This window comes from Cynoglossus semilaevis, chromosome 20 (assembly GCF_000523025.1).
Source record: "Cynoglossus semilaevis isolate Cse_v1.0 chromosome 20, Cse_v1.0, whole genome shotgun sequence".
Taxonomy (NCBI): domain Eukaryota; kingdom Metazoa; phylum Chordata; class Actinopteri; order Pleuronectiformes; family Cynoglossidae; genus Cynoglossus; species Cynoglossus semilaevis.
In genome coordinates, this window is record NC_024326.1 from 5,933,244 (window position 1) to 5,948,633 (window position 15,390).

Below are 15,390 nucleotides of genomic sequence, written 5' to 3' on the forward strand. Positions count from 1 at the left end.
GCTCCTCTTGATCACCAAGCATCGACATTGCCCTGATATGCTGTCTTTTCTTTATTGACGCTATGCATTTTACAAGATTCCTGTAGAATTAAAAAAATACATATATGTGAAAAAGCTGTGTTTTTTTTAAAAACTGTTTAAAATGCCTGAAGTTTGACAATTAGATGCTTGACTTTGGTCTTCATAAATATATTTGACCAATAGCCTTCTAGTCCAGTGATTCCCAACCATGAGTGCATGAGGGGCTTCCAATGGAATATGGAACGCATATGGACATAAGTGTACCACTGCTGTAAGGCTTGCATGATAACAACACTAGGTGGCAGCAACTCATACAGTGGTTTTTCGAGCTTTTGTTGTTTCCGAACCAGAACTATAGAGAAAAAAAACTTTCAATTATAGAAATCAATCACGAGTTACTAAATTGTTGGCTTTGGACAATTTAGCAACTTTTAAAATCTGCCTGAACTCTCGCACCTTCTCTCTCTACAATGATGCTTTTCTCAATCTCAATCCATCAAGCCCAACTAAGTACAGATAAACTCATTTCTGGAATAATAGTACCATCAACATACTTTCTTCTGTCTTACCCTTCACCATAAGGGATCCTTGTAGGTGGCCGTTTTTTGTTCAGTACCCACTGATCACACAACAGACTTTTGGGATCTGAGAGCAAAAAAAAAAAAAAAAAAACATAGAATGAATATGGGCTCTGAATATAAACAATTACATTCTATGTAATTGCTTTACAAAAAATCTAACACTTTCACATACTGTAAAAAAAAAAGGCCAACACAGATCTGTGATTTTACACCAGGATTCAACGTTCTCACCGCTTGGACGTTTTTTTTTCAACGGTGTCTTCATGTTCTTCGCTTTCTCAATGAGATCCATGCAGTCCACGCACATTGTCCCTGTGGTGATGGGATATGGGGAGGAAGGACCTGAAACTAAGCTCCAGTTGTCAGGGTCAGAATCGACACCCCCGTTTCCTGATCCATTGTCGGCCACGTCAAACCATTCGTCTTCGTCGTTCTCCGACAGCCACTGCGCATCTTCCATGTCGTAGACGATGCTCGTAGGATTGCACTCACTTTCCTCATCTGATATGAGAAAACTTTCTGCAGCCTGTGAAGCCCTTCCTTTCCCAGCTTTTGTTCTCACACTGGCTACACCTGGCTTTGGGAGCCTTATTGTATGTTGGTGAATGAGGTGTCTTTTCCATTTTAATGACCTTGAACAAAGCGTAGCAAAGACATTGTTAGTGACTGAGTGAAGGCAGCAAAGTGACTTCCCTTCTGACAGAATGATGTCTGCTTGAGCTATACCTGAAAGACACCGACTTATTGACGAAATCCAAACAATCAGTCTCTAACCTGCTGTTTGCTGTATTTCCAAACATCTGTGAATAAAATCAAAGAAATAATAATAAAAAAAAAAAAACAGAAATAACAATGCTAAATAACCATCAGTAACCAAGTGCCTGGTGTCATAGAAATGAAAACACTGACATTTAAAGGGCTAAAACCAAACAACAAGTGCCTGGTGTCATAGAAATGAAAACTCTGACATTTAAAGAAAAACCAAACCAAACATTTCAATTTATAAAACATCTTAAGTAGAAACTGTATATGGAAGTAATAACGTTCGACATTAAAAACACAAGTTGCCTTTTATTTGATATTGGCATACTAAAACAAACCCGAGGGTGCCTCTCTGACGTCACTTAAGCAAAATCTTATGACAATACTGTAGTACTGCGTCATTTTACGTACAGCCTGTGATTCTGACGTCGTCAACGTGCATGAACTGATTTATCGTGTTAGCATTTAAGCCACTGTTTTCGATAGCTAAGTGACCGCTTAATAACACCTGTGCGGTAGAGAAAGAATTACTCAGCGCTGTGTTTAAAGTTGCTTACATTTCACTTGACCTTGAATGCTTAGCTCTTGGGGGTACTGTAGCACTGCAACTTGAAGCAAATATTGTTGTATAAATATAACTTTTTATTAGTCTGTCCAGCGTGTTGATAGCAATAGCTGCTCAGTGACAGTAACAAACATCCGCCAAGAACTGGAACTTTTCTTCGTCTTCTTCCGCTCTGTGCAATAATGGCAATTGTACGCCATCTGCTGGATAAATATAAGATCGACGATAAAGACATTCTTAACGGTGGGAAGCTTTTGTTTGTTTCTTTTAGTATTAGCTGGTCTGCCATTTGTCGTTTTCTGTGTTTTGCATCTTAATGTTACGTTATGTGACATCTTGTTATAATTCTGTTCTATATTTCTTATTTGAATTACGTGTAAACCAATATTACCAGGTCTACGACAATTACTGTGAAGTTGTGATCAGATTTTTTTTTTTTGTGAATCCTGAATGCAATCTTTTGCCATGTGACTTGTTTCCAGACAATTCCGTGAGACCGAGGTGACTTTGTTTCAGAACAACTGGAACGTTTGGCAGAATGACAGCTGCGCCTGGCGCTTTAGATGCAAGATGACAAAAAAAAAAAAAAAATAGTGCCGTTTACAATCAATGTTTGAATTCATTACATTAGTTTCACTCACATTGTAAATCAAGTGAGGAATAGCCCAATTATATCGCTATATATAGGGCATATTGTTTCAACGATGCACTATTTAGTTAAAAAAACGCACTTTTTACCTACGAGTGTTTATTAAGGCACTGAATCCTGATTTTGATTTTTAACGTCGACTAATCAGCTAGTACGGTTGAATTTTGAGTAATTTAATAACGTTATCACAATGACAGTGGAGAATTCTTTTTGAGTAATTTAATAACGTTATCACATTGACAGTGGAGAATTCTGTTGTTCGACAGAATTTTAGAGACTGACGAGATGCGTGATGAGTGGAGGAAAAGTGTTCTGGTGCAAATTTATAAGAAGGGTGATGCGCAGAGTTGTAGCAACTACAGAGGGATAAAGTTGATGAGCCATACAATGAAGATTTCGGAAAGAGTAGTTGAAGCTAGGTTGAGGCAGGAAGTGGAGATTTGTGAACAACAGTAAAGTGCAAAGTGAAAAGTGCAATGCAACAGGAAACAGTGAATGTATCAATTATTGCTTTGTTTGACCATCAAGTCATTAAACAAGCAAACTGATGTCTCTCAAGAAACAGCCTTATGTTTAATGTTACTTTTAAAGACACGACCAAGTGAAGACACAGAGTCAAAAGTCTTAACTGTCTCTTGGAAATTTATTTATCACAATACTGTGTTGTACTTTCTTCTGGACGTCAACTTTTCAACCGAGATTTGACAATTTAATATTCCCGAAAACAACATACAGTGTTGTCAGTAATGGAAACTCTTCAGCCTGGTTTCAGAGAACAACTACAGAAATTAATGTTCACCCTTCTTTGGTTGCAAGAATGTGTACTCCACGGCAAGGCGAACAGCAAAAGCAGCAAAGCCCCACTTGAATCCCTTAAACAGTATCATCGGCACTGTCGCAAAACGGGAAAATTGACCCGAAAACCTCCACGCCTCATTCCTGTATAGAGAAAGGAGGGTCAAGAAATACAGATAAAAGCCGATGTCCATAATTCAGCCAAAAAAAAATACTGACCGTAACCATGGGTCCTTCAAGTTATTGGCTTTTAACCTCCTGTGCGTAAGCTCCAACGGTGTTCCATCAATTTTCCACTGACGCCAGTCTGGCAGTGCTATTTTACTATGGCCGTGGTCACCTCCCATACTAACAAAAAAAAGGGGGGGGGGCGGGGGGTAAAGATGGACAAATTGTTTGGACTACTACAACTGACACTAATCTATCTATTGCTACTAACCTACTAATCTGCTAACATCAACTGTTCATGTTTTCATATTTTGATGGTGTGCTGCTACACCTGTTTGTATATTATTTTATATATTATTTTATCTATTCGTGTTATTCCTGTTGTTATGGTGCTGTAATATTGCTGGAGCCTTCATTTCATTGGCTGGCTTCATTCCCTTACATCTTGGACTTATATAACAATAACGGGCGCGACACCAAAGAATTAACCACATAAAAATGACCAAGACAAAAAAAGAGCACTAGGTTTGGTTTTCCGTGTCCATTTATAGCTTAGTATTTTATAAAACATTTATTTTTCCGACTATCAGTCACCAGTTACTCTGACCGAGGAAGAAAAAAAATTGCTAATAACGCATTTAATGGGCCTTCTATAAAGCTTGAACGTACATGTTCAGAATTGTATTACACTTTTTCTTGCATAATGTCACGTCAATTACACAGTAAACACTGCGGCTGATTAAACGCAGTTTACTGTTAGCATTACACTCGCTAGCGACATGTATATAAAACCGTTTACGGCGATACAGCAAGTCATTTTAAGAATTTTAATAGTGTACTGGAATGTGTTGTTCTGCAGACTTACACTAAGATAAAATCTTTAAAAACAGAATAGAACAGAACAGAACAATTTGAATAGAATAAACCGTACCTGGCAGGTTTATTTGTGACCTCTGCAACAGCAACAGAAATGGCGACTGAAGGCGGCGACAGTTTACGGCTAATCTACGGCAATTCGTTTGGGACATAATACCCACGGTTGACCACCCGGTAGAGGGAAGTGTCAATACTTGTTTGGAAATATATTATTTCTCTATGTTATTATTTGATAACGTTCTCCATCGTATAACATGCCGTTCATGAAATTAATCTTTGAATATATATACAGAAAGTCTGAATATATATGCAGAAAATCCGCATTCGTTCTCCATTGTGCTGACGATCATTACTTACGTCTTCCAGAAAGGAAAAGAGGAACAGTAATGCAAAGAGTGATTTATGTTAACTTTTATTTGATGATAATTTGTTTGATTTTTGTTTCTAAGACGGAGGTTCATAAGAACAAGGTCAAGCAGCAGACACTGGGGACAACAAAGCTACAGGCTGGCAGAAGTGATGATGTAAAAGGTTATCCTTGAAAAAAAAAAACTTCCTTCCTTCTGCTCTGACAATGTTCTTTTTCATTAACATTTATTTGTACAGACATATTTGCAATGCAAATATATAGGTTTACATATCTATTATTAACATACAATTCTAACAAATCAAACGATATTCCCCTAAAATTAAAGGCTGTTCCTAAATATGAGGCCATCTTAGGAACAACATATTGCAACATATTTTTTAACATTAACATTAACATGTTTTTTAACATTAATATGAAATATTAACGATATTCCCCTAAAATTAAAGGCTGATCCTAAATATGAGGCCATCTTAGGAGTTTGCAACATATTTTTTTAACATTAATATGAAATATCGTAGTAGACTTTTTGTGATAAAATATTCACAGTCATGATCACGGTAAAATTCGCAACTGTGTGGCAGATGAAGAGTCACTGAATATATCAACATTTGGAAGTTTGTGCTCATAACAAATGACATGACAAACACGAAACAACTTCACAATCCACAAACTGATCATATATTGCTTTTTAGTTTCAGCAGCTTCTTCACACACTCCAGGTTTTCTCCACTTGGAGCTTCAGGCCATGCACTGTGTTCTGCACAAACAAGAAGTTATGACATTTTATTGGTAAAACAGACAGTTACATTAGATAGATAGATAGATAGATGGATGGATGGATGGATGGATGGATGGATAGATAGATGGATGGATGGATGGATGGATAGATAGATAGATAGATAGATAGATGGATGGTTAGGTAGATACAGTAGATAGATAGACATTTCAACACAAAAGTAGATAGTTGATAATGACAGCCTTTGTTTTTAAAATTATATTAGATTCAATTGGTTGTATCAGTTACCGTAATAAACCTCCCCCTTTTAATCAAGTCCTTGTTCTAACATATGGCGTACATGTCCAACCAAAATGAGTTTGACACCCATGGCCTAGATATTACCTCAAACCAAATCGACTAGTTATTTAATTCTAATTTTAGAAAGCCTAAAAAAAATTAATGTACGGCGTACATGTCCAACCAAAATGAGTTTCACACCCATGGCCTAGATATTACTTCAAACCAAATCGACCAGTTATTTAATTCTAATTTTAGAAGGCCTAACAAAATTAATGTATGTGTCATAGGTCGCCACAAACCTGGTATTTGCCACATTGAGTGGTACAGACTCTGTCCGGCATCAACCTTCAGTGTTGCTCCAGAGATAAAGGAAGCAGTAGGAGAGAGCAGGAAACACACTGCCGATGAAATCTGGTTATGAAAAAAAAACCAAAAAAAAAACATTTCAATCATCTTAATGTTTTAACTAATTATCCCAGGTCTTTCCGTGATAACGTTTTGAAACAAACATCAGTATCAAACAGAGTGCTTAGCTAGCATTATGCTAACAAATGAACATCATTTAACCATGGAGCTAACTTTAGATTGTCTGTGGTTTTTTTTTTTTTAAATTAACATGGAGTTCACAAATATTGCTAAGACGGTGACCTTTCATAACAAGAAGCCTCCAGTCACTAGGTGGCAGCAACTCATACAGTGGTTTGTAAAGATAAAAATATACATTATCAGGTTCTCAAGTGTTTCAATATGTAGGTCGATGGGGTGGGGGTGTGTGAAAACATTTCTCTCTCAGGCTGCCCCCAGCAGGCGCCAAGCACGTAGTTTCTTCTGGAAATCGAACCCAGGACTCTTTGCTTCCGAGGCCAGCGTGCTAACCGCTACACTATTGCACCGACAACAACCAATTCACAAATACATTCAAACCTCCTCAGGTAGTCCCAGCCTCTTTGCGGGTATATTTGGAATGGACATCTTAAAAAGCTTTTCGCCAAACTCTTTGTAGTTCTCCATTGCAGTTTGTGAGAATATTGTACCCTGAAAACAGACAAACGCACAAGCTTCAATCTTTCATATGTATTTAAGAATGTGCCGGAACTTTCTTAAATCGTCATCTGGTCGTACAGGTGCAACAGCGTTCACTCGGATTCCTGCAGATGCCCACTCGATGGCCAGAGTTTTTGTTAAGTTTTCCACAGCTGCCCTGGCTGCACCTGTATGTCTGACAGTGAGAGTGATAGAGTCATGACGTTTACATCCAGGACAAATCTGACTTTTTTTTTTTTTTCTCTAGACAGATGTCAGGTGTTAAAAGATAGTACGTCTCACTTACGCCATGCCTGGGAATCCGTTCCACATGTTGGCGATGATGTTGACAATCACACCTCCGTGCTCTTTCATCCACGCAGTAAAAACTGTGTAAAGAACACAGTTAAAGTAAAGACCATACCCACATTCAAAGTTACTTACCAAAATAAACAGACTAAAAAGGTAGATAGGTAGATAGATAGATAGATAGTGTTTTTTTTTGTATTTACTTATAAATGCATTTTCTGTTTGTTGTTGTCATGTGGAAGGAATGCAAAAAAGGAAAAAAAAAGGAACTATCTGCTCACCCTCTTTACAGCAGTGAAATGTTCCATTAAGGTTGGTGTCTACCACAGCTTTCCAGCCCTTGTAGGTCATGTGCTCCACTGGGCTGCTGAACTGACCTCCTCCATTATTCACCAAAAAGTCTATTCTGCCAAACTCCTTGAGCACAGAAGACACAAGGTCCTTCACCTGCACCACAAAGAGACACGACTTGAACAAACATATCTTTCAGCTGCTAAAACAAGCAATTTTTTTTGTAGTCTTGGTTTGTTTTAATGAAATATGAATATGCTAACTTCAGTTTCATTGCGAATATTACAGGGCAGCGGAATGACACGGGCAGAGTTGGATGGAGACATTTTACTCCTCATCTCCTGCGCTGCTGCCACCAGTCTCTCTGTCTTTCGACTGGAGATCACCACATTGCAGCCTGTGAACAGAAAAGCCATATGATATATGTTGTACAGAATGTTAAAAAATATATATATATACAAAAATACATATACATAATTAATAGCTTTCCCAGCGTTGGTCTTGGTGTTGGCCTACGCTTGTTTTTAACTGAAGTTTGTTTTAAAAAAAATTAGTTTAGTTTCCAGAAGATGTGATACAGTTTGATTACGTTGTTGACGTTCTGTTGTTGTTTCTTCTAACTTCGAGTAAAATTGTGAATTTATTTCGTTGTTCCTGAATGTTTGAGTGGTTGTGACATACAGCGGTGCAAAGGTTACACTTCAGAGCGTTGTGCATTTTCAACATTAACAGCAAATACACAAATATATTAGCTCTCACAAACCTGCAACACTTACCGAGCTCCAGCAACTCTTCAGAAATGGCTTTACCGATACCGGTGCCTCCTCCGGTCACTATCGCCACTTTGTGCCTGAAAAGACCCGGTCTGAAAACGCTGGACGCCGCCATATTGTTTTTTTTGTTTTTAAAGCTTGGAGCTCACTGCCACACAACTAGTACAAAACTGTGTTTACTGCCACCTGCTGGAATACCGAAGAAGTAACAAGATAAGTAAGTCTTTCGACCTGATGTATACTAATGTTAATTTATTTTATTTATTTATTTATTATAGTTAATTTATACTAATGTTAATTTATTTTATTTATTTTAGTTAATTTGCATACATTTATGTTACTACTACTATAATGGGTTGAAATATATATTTTCTAACCTCAAAATGAACTCACAAACAGTTTTAATTTTTCTAAAACAATTTATACCTGGTATTAGCAAACTAAGGCCCTTTTTAATCCGGCCCACCATTTTTTTCCAAATTAGTGCACGTGGCCATAGTGTGGCGTTAGAAATCATTGGATGTACCGTGGGAAATTATTTGGTCTGTTGTCTTTGCCTGGGTGAGAGGAAAACGGTTAAATACCCTCGTACTGGGTGGAGGGATATCTCTAAAAAAAAAAAAAAAAAAGTTTCTCAACCATTTTGGTAATATTTAACATTTGAAGAATCCAATAAAATACCAGCAAAATAATGTCACAGTTGTAAAAGTACTGAAATATTCCTTTCCAATTTCAATTTAGTGTAGTCCTGGGCCTGTTTAAATGGAGACAGTGCTAATATTCATGTATTTTTTTGCTTTTTACATGGAGACAGTGCTAATATTCATGTATTTGTTGCTTTTTACTACTATTTGTTAGCCATCTGCTGCCACCTACTGGAAAATTATTTAAGCCATATTATTTGCAGTAAATTCTTCAGACAATTTAAGTGAAATTGGATAATTTTCCACAATACATCTGGAGGTCTCTCACAGCTCAGTCATTGGTAATCACTAGGTGTGTTTGCAAGTTTCTCCCTCTACATTTGTTGGTTCCAGAAACATCAATTTAATCACACGCTCTAATTCAACCATTAAGTAAATGTAGATTTATGGGCAATGTTTGAAAGACAGTTTTTAAGCCTCCATGTGAGGACAGATTACTGGGATTCGTTCCAGCAACCTTCAGCTCAAGATTGGACTGCAGAATAAAAATATAATATCTATTTCCTACTATTAATATGTATGTATATATAAATATATATATATATAAAAATCAACGTGTTGCAGGGATGACATCCTTAGACTATTTTATTCTAAATATACCAGTGCCACCTTAATGTAAAAATTAATCCTGAAGTGTAAAAAAAAATAATTAAACCTTAATCTCTTTCAGCATCTGCACAAGACTACCTTCAATTTATACCAAATCACAGATTGACCCAAGATAAACTTCAGGACGTGTTATCTGTACACAACACATTTGTAAAATGTGTATGTTATAAATTTCCAAATGTGTAGCTGTTGTTCAAACCACAATAAAGCCAAATACAACTACTGGAGTGATGCTGCAAGAAAAAAAAGTATACAATGTATAGTATTGGTGCAGCGGCAGGAAATGTATATTTGAACACCCAAACACTGGTAGCAGAGTAAATACATAGTGCAACATATTTGAGATATCTTAAAAAGCAGACGGACAAAAAGGCATAAAACCGCTTCAGACTGGTTTATTGGTATTTTCCCTCCTCACATAAGCTGTTTAAGTCCAACTCTGCTAACTCATAGAAAACCAAGTCCAATTTCCACCAGTGATGATCTCACAGGTTTACTGGTCTTTTAACTCCTTTAATCTCCTGATTGCTGACTTGACTGTGACAGCAGATGTGGTACTGTTGGAAAAAGAGGGACATAGGATTATTTAGAATTTTTAATGTATTGAAACAGTGATTATACACAATGTGATAGAAAGAATTTTGAAAACTTCACATAAAAAAAAAAAAGCCAGAAAAGGAATCTTACTTGTAGGTCCAGGCACCTCCAGCAACTGTTTTCCTGCAGGACCCACAGTGCCAGATACCAACAGCCCTTCTCTTCATCTTGGTCTGCGAATAATAAATGTTTTTCAAACCATGTAAATTAACACCACTTTCGCAAAATAATCACAAAGGATGACACCTTTAAGGCAAAATAGGCACGTAATATGTGAATCGTATAAGTTGAATTAGTTATCAGATAATGCCAAATATGTGCCAAGCATCTCAAACTGTACACCACAAGACATTAGACAGTCGCATCTTTATACACAATCCATAATAAAAGCTCTTACCTTGCCACAGAAGGAACAGGTGTATTTTGAATGCTGGGAGATTTCAATTTTTTTGACCATCTTCCTCAGCGATGCACCATAACGTGTGCCATATTTACCAACAATCCCCACCTTCTTGGTGCGCTTGGCCTGTAAAGACAAACAGTGTACGTTGATATATATATACAATGCATGGTATTACATGTACGTCAATAAACACTGTTGATTATGTGGATACTTGTTTGAAGATGGGCTTGGGGGCACATTCATTATTCAGATTTGAGGTAAAGACATAAGGAATTATCTTAAATTCAAACCTTTATTGTTTTCTCCACATGGTCCCAAATACCATTTATTTTAAAAGGAAGAGCGATACCATGAATTGACAAGCCAAACGATTGATTCTAGACAGAGCAATGCTAAATTAGCTTCTATGTTCGCTAGCTGTTTGGTTAGTAGAGAACTAATATTGAACATGTCTGGATTGTGTAACATTTAAGTTGTACGTAACATTTTTTTGTACATTCGTTCTGCTGTACAGGTCCGAAAGATTTATTTCACTATTTCAGTGGCCCTCCCGGCACTTGCAGCCAACGAAGGGTAGCAATGGCGGCCGCCCTTTCTGTCTCAACGGGTGAAGAATAAATACGATTTTCTTGTTAAATACACGATTAAGTTACAAAATGAAATCGGGTAAGGTAGAACGAGACGATCCAAAATGATTCGGAAATGTATTCTTGTAATGATTAGCCTTGGAATTAAAAGATTGACGCAGATTACACAGGGGATAAAACATCTCTTACCATCGTTTCAGTAGAGAAGCAGGGCGAAAGAGGGAGTGCTCATTGCGCACGCGCGCTTTACCCACTCAACTCCGATGCATTGTGGGACTTTGAGTCTCCAATAACCTCAGCTAATGATTAGTTACAATATTAAACAAATTTGATTATTTTTTCAGTCATTGGTGTTTAAAATCGACATCGCTTAGGAAATCAGAAGATTTTAGAGAAAATAGTTGCTACGGAGGTGTTGTTGGATACACGCATGCGCGTTTGTGGCAACATCCCTGCTACTGAAGTTGAGATGTTGGTCTTGTTTGTCATAATGCGCTGTTGTTTGTGAATGTAAAATGGCCTACTTTTCTTACACCTACACCTCTCGGTTGTCGACGGACTCGCAATGAAGTTAACACGACAACAAGTTCTCGCCAAGGCTAAGGCCTCTGATTTAGAAAGCGTGAAGAAACTGAACTGCTGGTGAGTTGTTTCGAACGCTAGCACAACACAGTGACGTCTGCTGCACCTGAAACCGATACTGATGAAGGCAAAGTGCATACTTGTATGTCAGTGGTGTAATGTAATCTTTCTATTCTCTTTTTAAGGGGATGCAACCTAACAGATGTGAGTAATTCCAAAGATTCATAATTTGTTTTTCATAGGTTTGATAGACGAATAATGCACAAAATAGAGAGAAAATCACGTCTCAAATATCTCAAATCTTTACTCGTATCTCAAAGCAAAAATATTTGCTCGAAGGCTGGCTCGTATCGGAATACTCGGGGTTCCACTGTACATGTTATCAGGTTCTCAATAGTATTTCAATTCGTGTGGGTGTGTGCTGGAGGTGGGGGGAGGAATGGGGGACCTTTAGGGGCCAAATCTGGTATTCATAACTTGATTTCTAATTCTTTACACTGTTGCGCTTGTGACCATACCCATTTACATGTTCTCCTCTACGTCCTAGATTTCAATCTTCTCTCAGATACCCAACATTAAGGTCCTGACACTGAGGTTGGTCTTTCATCCTAATTACCGCTCGTATGAATGATGCCGCTTATGAATGTATCCAATCAGTGATCGCAGTTGTCCTGCTGTCCTAGTGCCAACAGCATCTCATCTCTGGCTCCTCTGGCCCAATGTCTGTCTCTGTGTGAGCTTTATCTGTGGAGGAACATGATTCCATCCCTCTCTGAGCTCTCACATCTGCAGCCGTTGACACATCTGAAAGTGCTCTGGTTGGCTGAAAATCCCTGTTGCGGAACCGAGTCCAACAAGTATCGGATGACAGTGCTGCGCACCCTGCCTCATCTCCACAGGTTGGACAACCAGGGTGAGAGTTATAATGTCTTCTTCTGTTGCATTTGACATCACGACGGGGAAGGAAAAATTACAGTAGCTGTACCTGTTTTTTATTAAACTTTAAGTTCAAGTACATTTTTTGTAATTTTGAAAACAAAGTGTAATTTTGAAAAAAAATCATTGACCTTTTAATATGGTCATTCACACTATTATTGAAATCCAACCTTGAAATTTTGCATCTATTTGGCCTCTGGCCATAAAAATAAAAAAAAAACTAAAATTAGGCATGGCTATTTTTCTTTGCATAATTTTGCTTTTTTTTAAGGTTATACGTTTTATAGGCACTTTGAGCTAGTCCATTTGAGCAGACTTTTTGACTCGCGCTCAACAACAAAACCTAAAATTGAGTGTTTTGTGAACTACGATAAATGACATGTAAAAGTCATGCATAAAGGCAAAAATGCTAAAGGCAGCATTTTTCTACACCATCTATTGGGGAAATGTTGGTATTGCAGGGGAAAAGTATAATGATAATATAAATAAATGATATAATTTGGAAAAGTTTGGCGGGCCGGATTAAAAACCCAAATGGGCTGCATCTGGCCCCCTGGGCCGTAGTTTTCCCATGCCTGCATTAGCCCATTCTTTATCTGGATATTTTTTTTCATTTATTATTTTTGGACATGATTGGTTTAGCCTTTAAGTTTTTTTTAATTATCTGTCCGGTGTCCATTGTTTTCTTATTCAACGAAGATGTTTGGTGTTATATTTTGAGCAGTGGTGACGAATGAAGAAGTTAACCTTGCCGTGACAGAGGGTGATGTAGTCACCACACCTCCGGGCACTAACCAAACGCAGTTGCCTACGAATGGACTCTCAGAAGCAGAGGCGGGAAACGACCCAGGCAACTATAACATGGAAGAAACAAAGTACGTATCTAACTTCATCAGATACGCAAATCTCCCTCTAACAAACAAGATGACTGTTTCAACAGTGCCAAAATAACACCAAACTTGTAATTGCAGTAAAATTAGAGAAGAGTTAGGAATGAAGCCGCTGTCGAGAGACAAGTTCCCTTCCCTTTCCTCTCCATCGACAAAGGAAAGTAAATCACTAAGAAAGGTAAACGTTTGTCTCCCAAGAATATGGAGCGTTTCAAGTGTATAAAAAGTAATGTTCGCTCATCCGATTGCTTCTTTAACCGGTTCCAGACTCACACCCTTGATGCTGTGTTGCTGCTGCTTGGGGACATGGACAGAGAGGAGCTTCACGTCGTCCTTACGGCCACACAGAACAGGCTCCAGGCTTTCACACTGCACCCAGAGACTCTCAAAGACTCATTGCTAACGCACAAAACTGTGGATGCCCAACACTGAAACGACTTACCCGATTTACTTGGTCCATCGCTGGAGACGCCCACGTATGCCATGGCCTCTGTTCACAACACATCTTTAAACGCAATATTATTGTGCTGAAATAGACAATATCTCTAACTAAAATCCAGAATGACAATAATTTGTCCCTCTTGTTTTGGTTACCTTTATCCTCCCGTTGATGGAACAGGTACAGTAATCCTCGACACTGCAGCAGAGCCCACGAATGTGTATTATTTACGAAAAAGGAAAGTATATTTCTTTAAATAAACGATAAAACACTGCACTCTCATTTTTTTGTAATCATTTTATTAATTTACCTTTTCCATTTTTTTTTTACAGACAAAGTTGTATCTATATCCATAGTTTAAAAACTGTTACCTGGGCACATTTTATAGAGTCCATGTATCTGTGACTTTCTCCATTGCAGGAGAAACCAGTTCGTCCATTTTTGAATGAATGCGTTTACAATCTTGTCACTTGACCTCTTCGTTTTCCAGGAAGTCCGTCAGTGTGCCAGTGTCCACAGCAACAATAAGAAACTCTACTCCATCTGCACCCTGGGGTGGGGGGAGAAAAAAGACAGGAATTACGACTGGTAAACAACTAATGCTACACTGACCAATGGAAGTGGGGAGTCGACATATACCTTGCGTGTTCTGATTAGTTTGTGGTCTCTAAATTCAGTCAACTGAGTTCGCAGCGTTAGGTCAGAGTTGACCAAGAACGCCTCTCGACATCGCTGGTAGAAATCTTGGAATGACATGCCTAAACAGTGAATGAGAAAATGAGTTAAAAAAACACAAAAGTGTCAGCGTAAAAAATTAACCAGAGTTGTGTGTTTTCACACCTGTGTACGAAGGACTGTCTTTGTTTTCCAGTTGAAATTTAACCAGCACTTTGAAGATTCCCCTGCAAAAATGGGTCATAGTCAGGGAAAAAGTCCAGCAAAACAGAAAACATTTTTAATAGAAGTCGCATTAATGGTAAGAAGTATTTATGAATTGGACAACTTCAGTATAACATTATTAAAGGAAGAATAAAAATTCAGAAACACATTACACTCTAAAATGATTGGTCTTGTTTAAAAAGTCACACATTCAATTGTATTTAAAATAAATAAATAAATAAAAAATATTGTATGGCTCTCATGTAAATACAGTTAAAATATGTGACATTTTTGGCTGCATGCTATATAACCTACTGTTTGAATTAGGTAGTGTGGCTTTTATTTTGGGTCACATTTATTTGCTTTTTTTTTTAACGAAAGTCTTGCAACGTACATATCACGGGGACACGCAAACTACAAAAAGCGCGAATCAGGGTGACGCGATATTCCGAAATTATGTTTATTTTATCAAATGTAAATAAAACAATAACTTGTAGCAACAGAACTGACTCATTTATCTCATTAACATATATATATATATATATTATATATATATATATATA

General features: G+C 37.6%; 5 protein-coding genes across 5 annotated transcripts in view; 1 reads left to right on the forward strand and 4 right to left on the reverse strand.

The window, feature by feature from the left end:
- Positions 1 to 3,202: 3,202 nt before the first annotated feature.
- Positions 3,203 to 4,604, reverse strand: ndufb3 (NADH:ubiquinone oxidoreductase subunit B3). The gene is made up of 3 exons (XM_008334244.3): positions 4,473 to 4,604; positions 3,593 to 3,721; positions 3,203 to 3,517 (listed from the first exon to the last, which is right to left on the reverse strand). The coding sequence occupies exons 2-3, from the start codon at positions 3,718 to 3,720 to the stop codon at positions 3,367 to 3,369; spliced, it is 279 nt and encodes a 92-aa protein (XP_008332466.1). The 5' UTR covers position 3,721; positions 4,473 to 4,604; the 3' UTR covers positions 3,203 to 3,366.
- Positions 4,605 to 5,226: 622 nt separating this feature from the next.
- pecr (peroxisomal trans-2-enoyl-CoA reductase) lies at positions 5,227 to 8,364 on the reverse strand. Its single transcript, XM_008334243.3, has 8 exons — positions 8,205 to 8,364; positions 7,692 to 7,825; positions 7,419 to 7,584; positions 7,136 to 7,217; positions 6,928 to 7,024; positions 6,730 to 6,840; positions 6,105 to 6,216; positions 5,227 to 5,544 (listed from the first exon to the last, which is right to left on the reverse strand). The coding sequence occupies exons 1-8, from the start codon at positions 8,314 to 8,316 to the stop codon at positions 5,462 to 5,464; spliced, it is 897 nt and encodes a 298-aa protein (XP_008332465.1). The 5' UTR covers positions 8,317 to 8,364; the 3' UTR covers positions 5,227 to 5,461.
- A 1,529-nt stretch (positions 8,365 to 9,893) lies between these two features.
- On the reverse strand, positions 9,894 to 11,387 carry rpl37a (ribosomal protein L37a). The gene is made up of 4 exons (XM_008334242.3): positions 11,291 to 11,387; positions 10,509 to 10,637; positions 10,202 to 10,284; positions 9,894 to 10,071 (listed from the first exon to the last, which is right to left on the reverse strand). The coding sequence occupies exons 1-4, from the start codon at positions 11,291 to 11,293 to the stop codon at positions 10,008 to 10,010; spliced, it is 279 nt and encodes a 92-aa protein (XP_008332464.1). The 5' UTR covers positions 11,294 to 11,387; the 3' UTR covers positions 9,894 to 10,007.
- A 127-nt stretch (positions 11,388 to 11,514) lies between these two features.
- Positions 11,515 to 14,230, forward strand: cfap410 (cilia and flagella associated protein 410). The gene is made up of 7 exons (XM_008334239.3): positions 11,515 to 11,743; positions 11,869 to 11,887; positions 12,231 to 12,277; positions 12,367 to 12,596; positions 13,344 to 13,494; positions 13,591 to 13,687; positions 13,777 to 14,230. Exons 1-7 carry the CDS (start codon positions 11,667 to 11,669, stop codon positions 13,939 to 13,941), a joined length of 786 nt encoding a protein of 261 aa, XP_008332461.1. The 5' UTR covers positions 11,515 to 11,666; the 3' UTR covers positions 13,942 to 14,230.
- orc2 (origin recognition complex, subunit 2) overlaps positions 14,231 to 15,390 on the reverse strand; it is a 5,662-nt gene continuing 4,502 nt past the window's right edge. The window contains exons 11-13 of the mRNA XM_025052432.1: positions 14,789 to 14,900; positions 14,588 to 14,706; positions 14,231 to 14,498 (exon numbers count right to left, since the gene is read on the reverse strand). Coding sequence (XP_024908200.1) covers positions 14,415 to 14,498; positions 14,588 to 14,706; positions 14,789 to 14,900 — 315 coding nt within the window. The 3' untranslated portion in view covers positions 14,231 to 14,414. The remainder of the gene's footprint in view (positions 14,499 to 14,587; positions 14,707 to 14,788; positions 14,901 to 15,390) is intronic.

What these genes read in the sequence shown, in the direction of transcription:
- ndufb3 (XM_008334244.3), bottom strand. Translation starts at nt 3,720, where the DNA reads ATGGGAGGTGACCACGGCCATAGTAAAATAGCACTGCCAGACTGGCGT. An exon ending in TTGAAGGACCCATGGTTACG is followed by an intron (nt 3,518 to 3,592) that starts GTCAGTATTTTT and finishes TTCTCTATACAG; the next exon opens with GAATGAGGCGTGGAGGTTTT.
- pecr (XM_008334243.3), bottom strand. Translation starts at nt 8,316, where the DNA reads ATGGCGGCGTCCAGCGTTTTCAGACCGGGTCTTTTCAGGCACAAAGTG. An exon ending in AACGGATTCCCAGGCATGGC is followed by an intron (nt 7,025 to 7,135) that starts GTAAGTGAGACG and finishes TCTCACTGTCAG; the next exon opens with ACATACAGGTGCAGCCAGGG. An exon ending in GAGTGAACGCTGTTGCACCT is followed by an intron (nt 6,841 to 6,927) that starts GTACGACCAGAT and finishes GTCTGTTTTCAG; the next exon opens with GGTACAATATTCTCACAAAC.
- rpl37a (XM_008334242.3), bottom strand. An exon ending in CCTGTTCCTTCTGTGGCAAG is followed by an intron (nt 10,285 to 10,508) that starts GTAAGAGCTTTT and finishes TATTATTCGCAG; the next exon opens with ACCAAGATGAAGAGAAGGGC. An exon ending in GGAGGTGCCTGGACCTACAA is followed by an intron (nt 10,072 to 10,201) that starts GTAAGATTCCTT and finishes TTTTTCCAACAG; the next exon opens with TACCACATCTGCTGTCACAG.
- cfap410 (XM_008334239.3), top strand. Translation starts at nt 11,667, where the DNA reads ATGAAGTTAACACGACAACAAGTTCTCGCCAAGGCTAAGGCCTCTGAT. An exon ending in CCACAGGTTGGACAACCAGG is followed by an intron (nt 12,597 to 13,343) that starts GTGAGAGTTATA and finishes TATTTTGAGCAG; the next exon opens with TGGTGACGAATGAAGAAGTT. An exon ending in TATAACATGGAAGAAACAAA is followed by an intron (nt 13,495 to 13,590) that starts GTACGTATCTAA and finishes TTGTAATTGCAG; the next exon opens with TAAAATTAGAGAAGAGTTAG.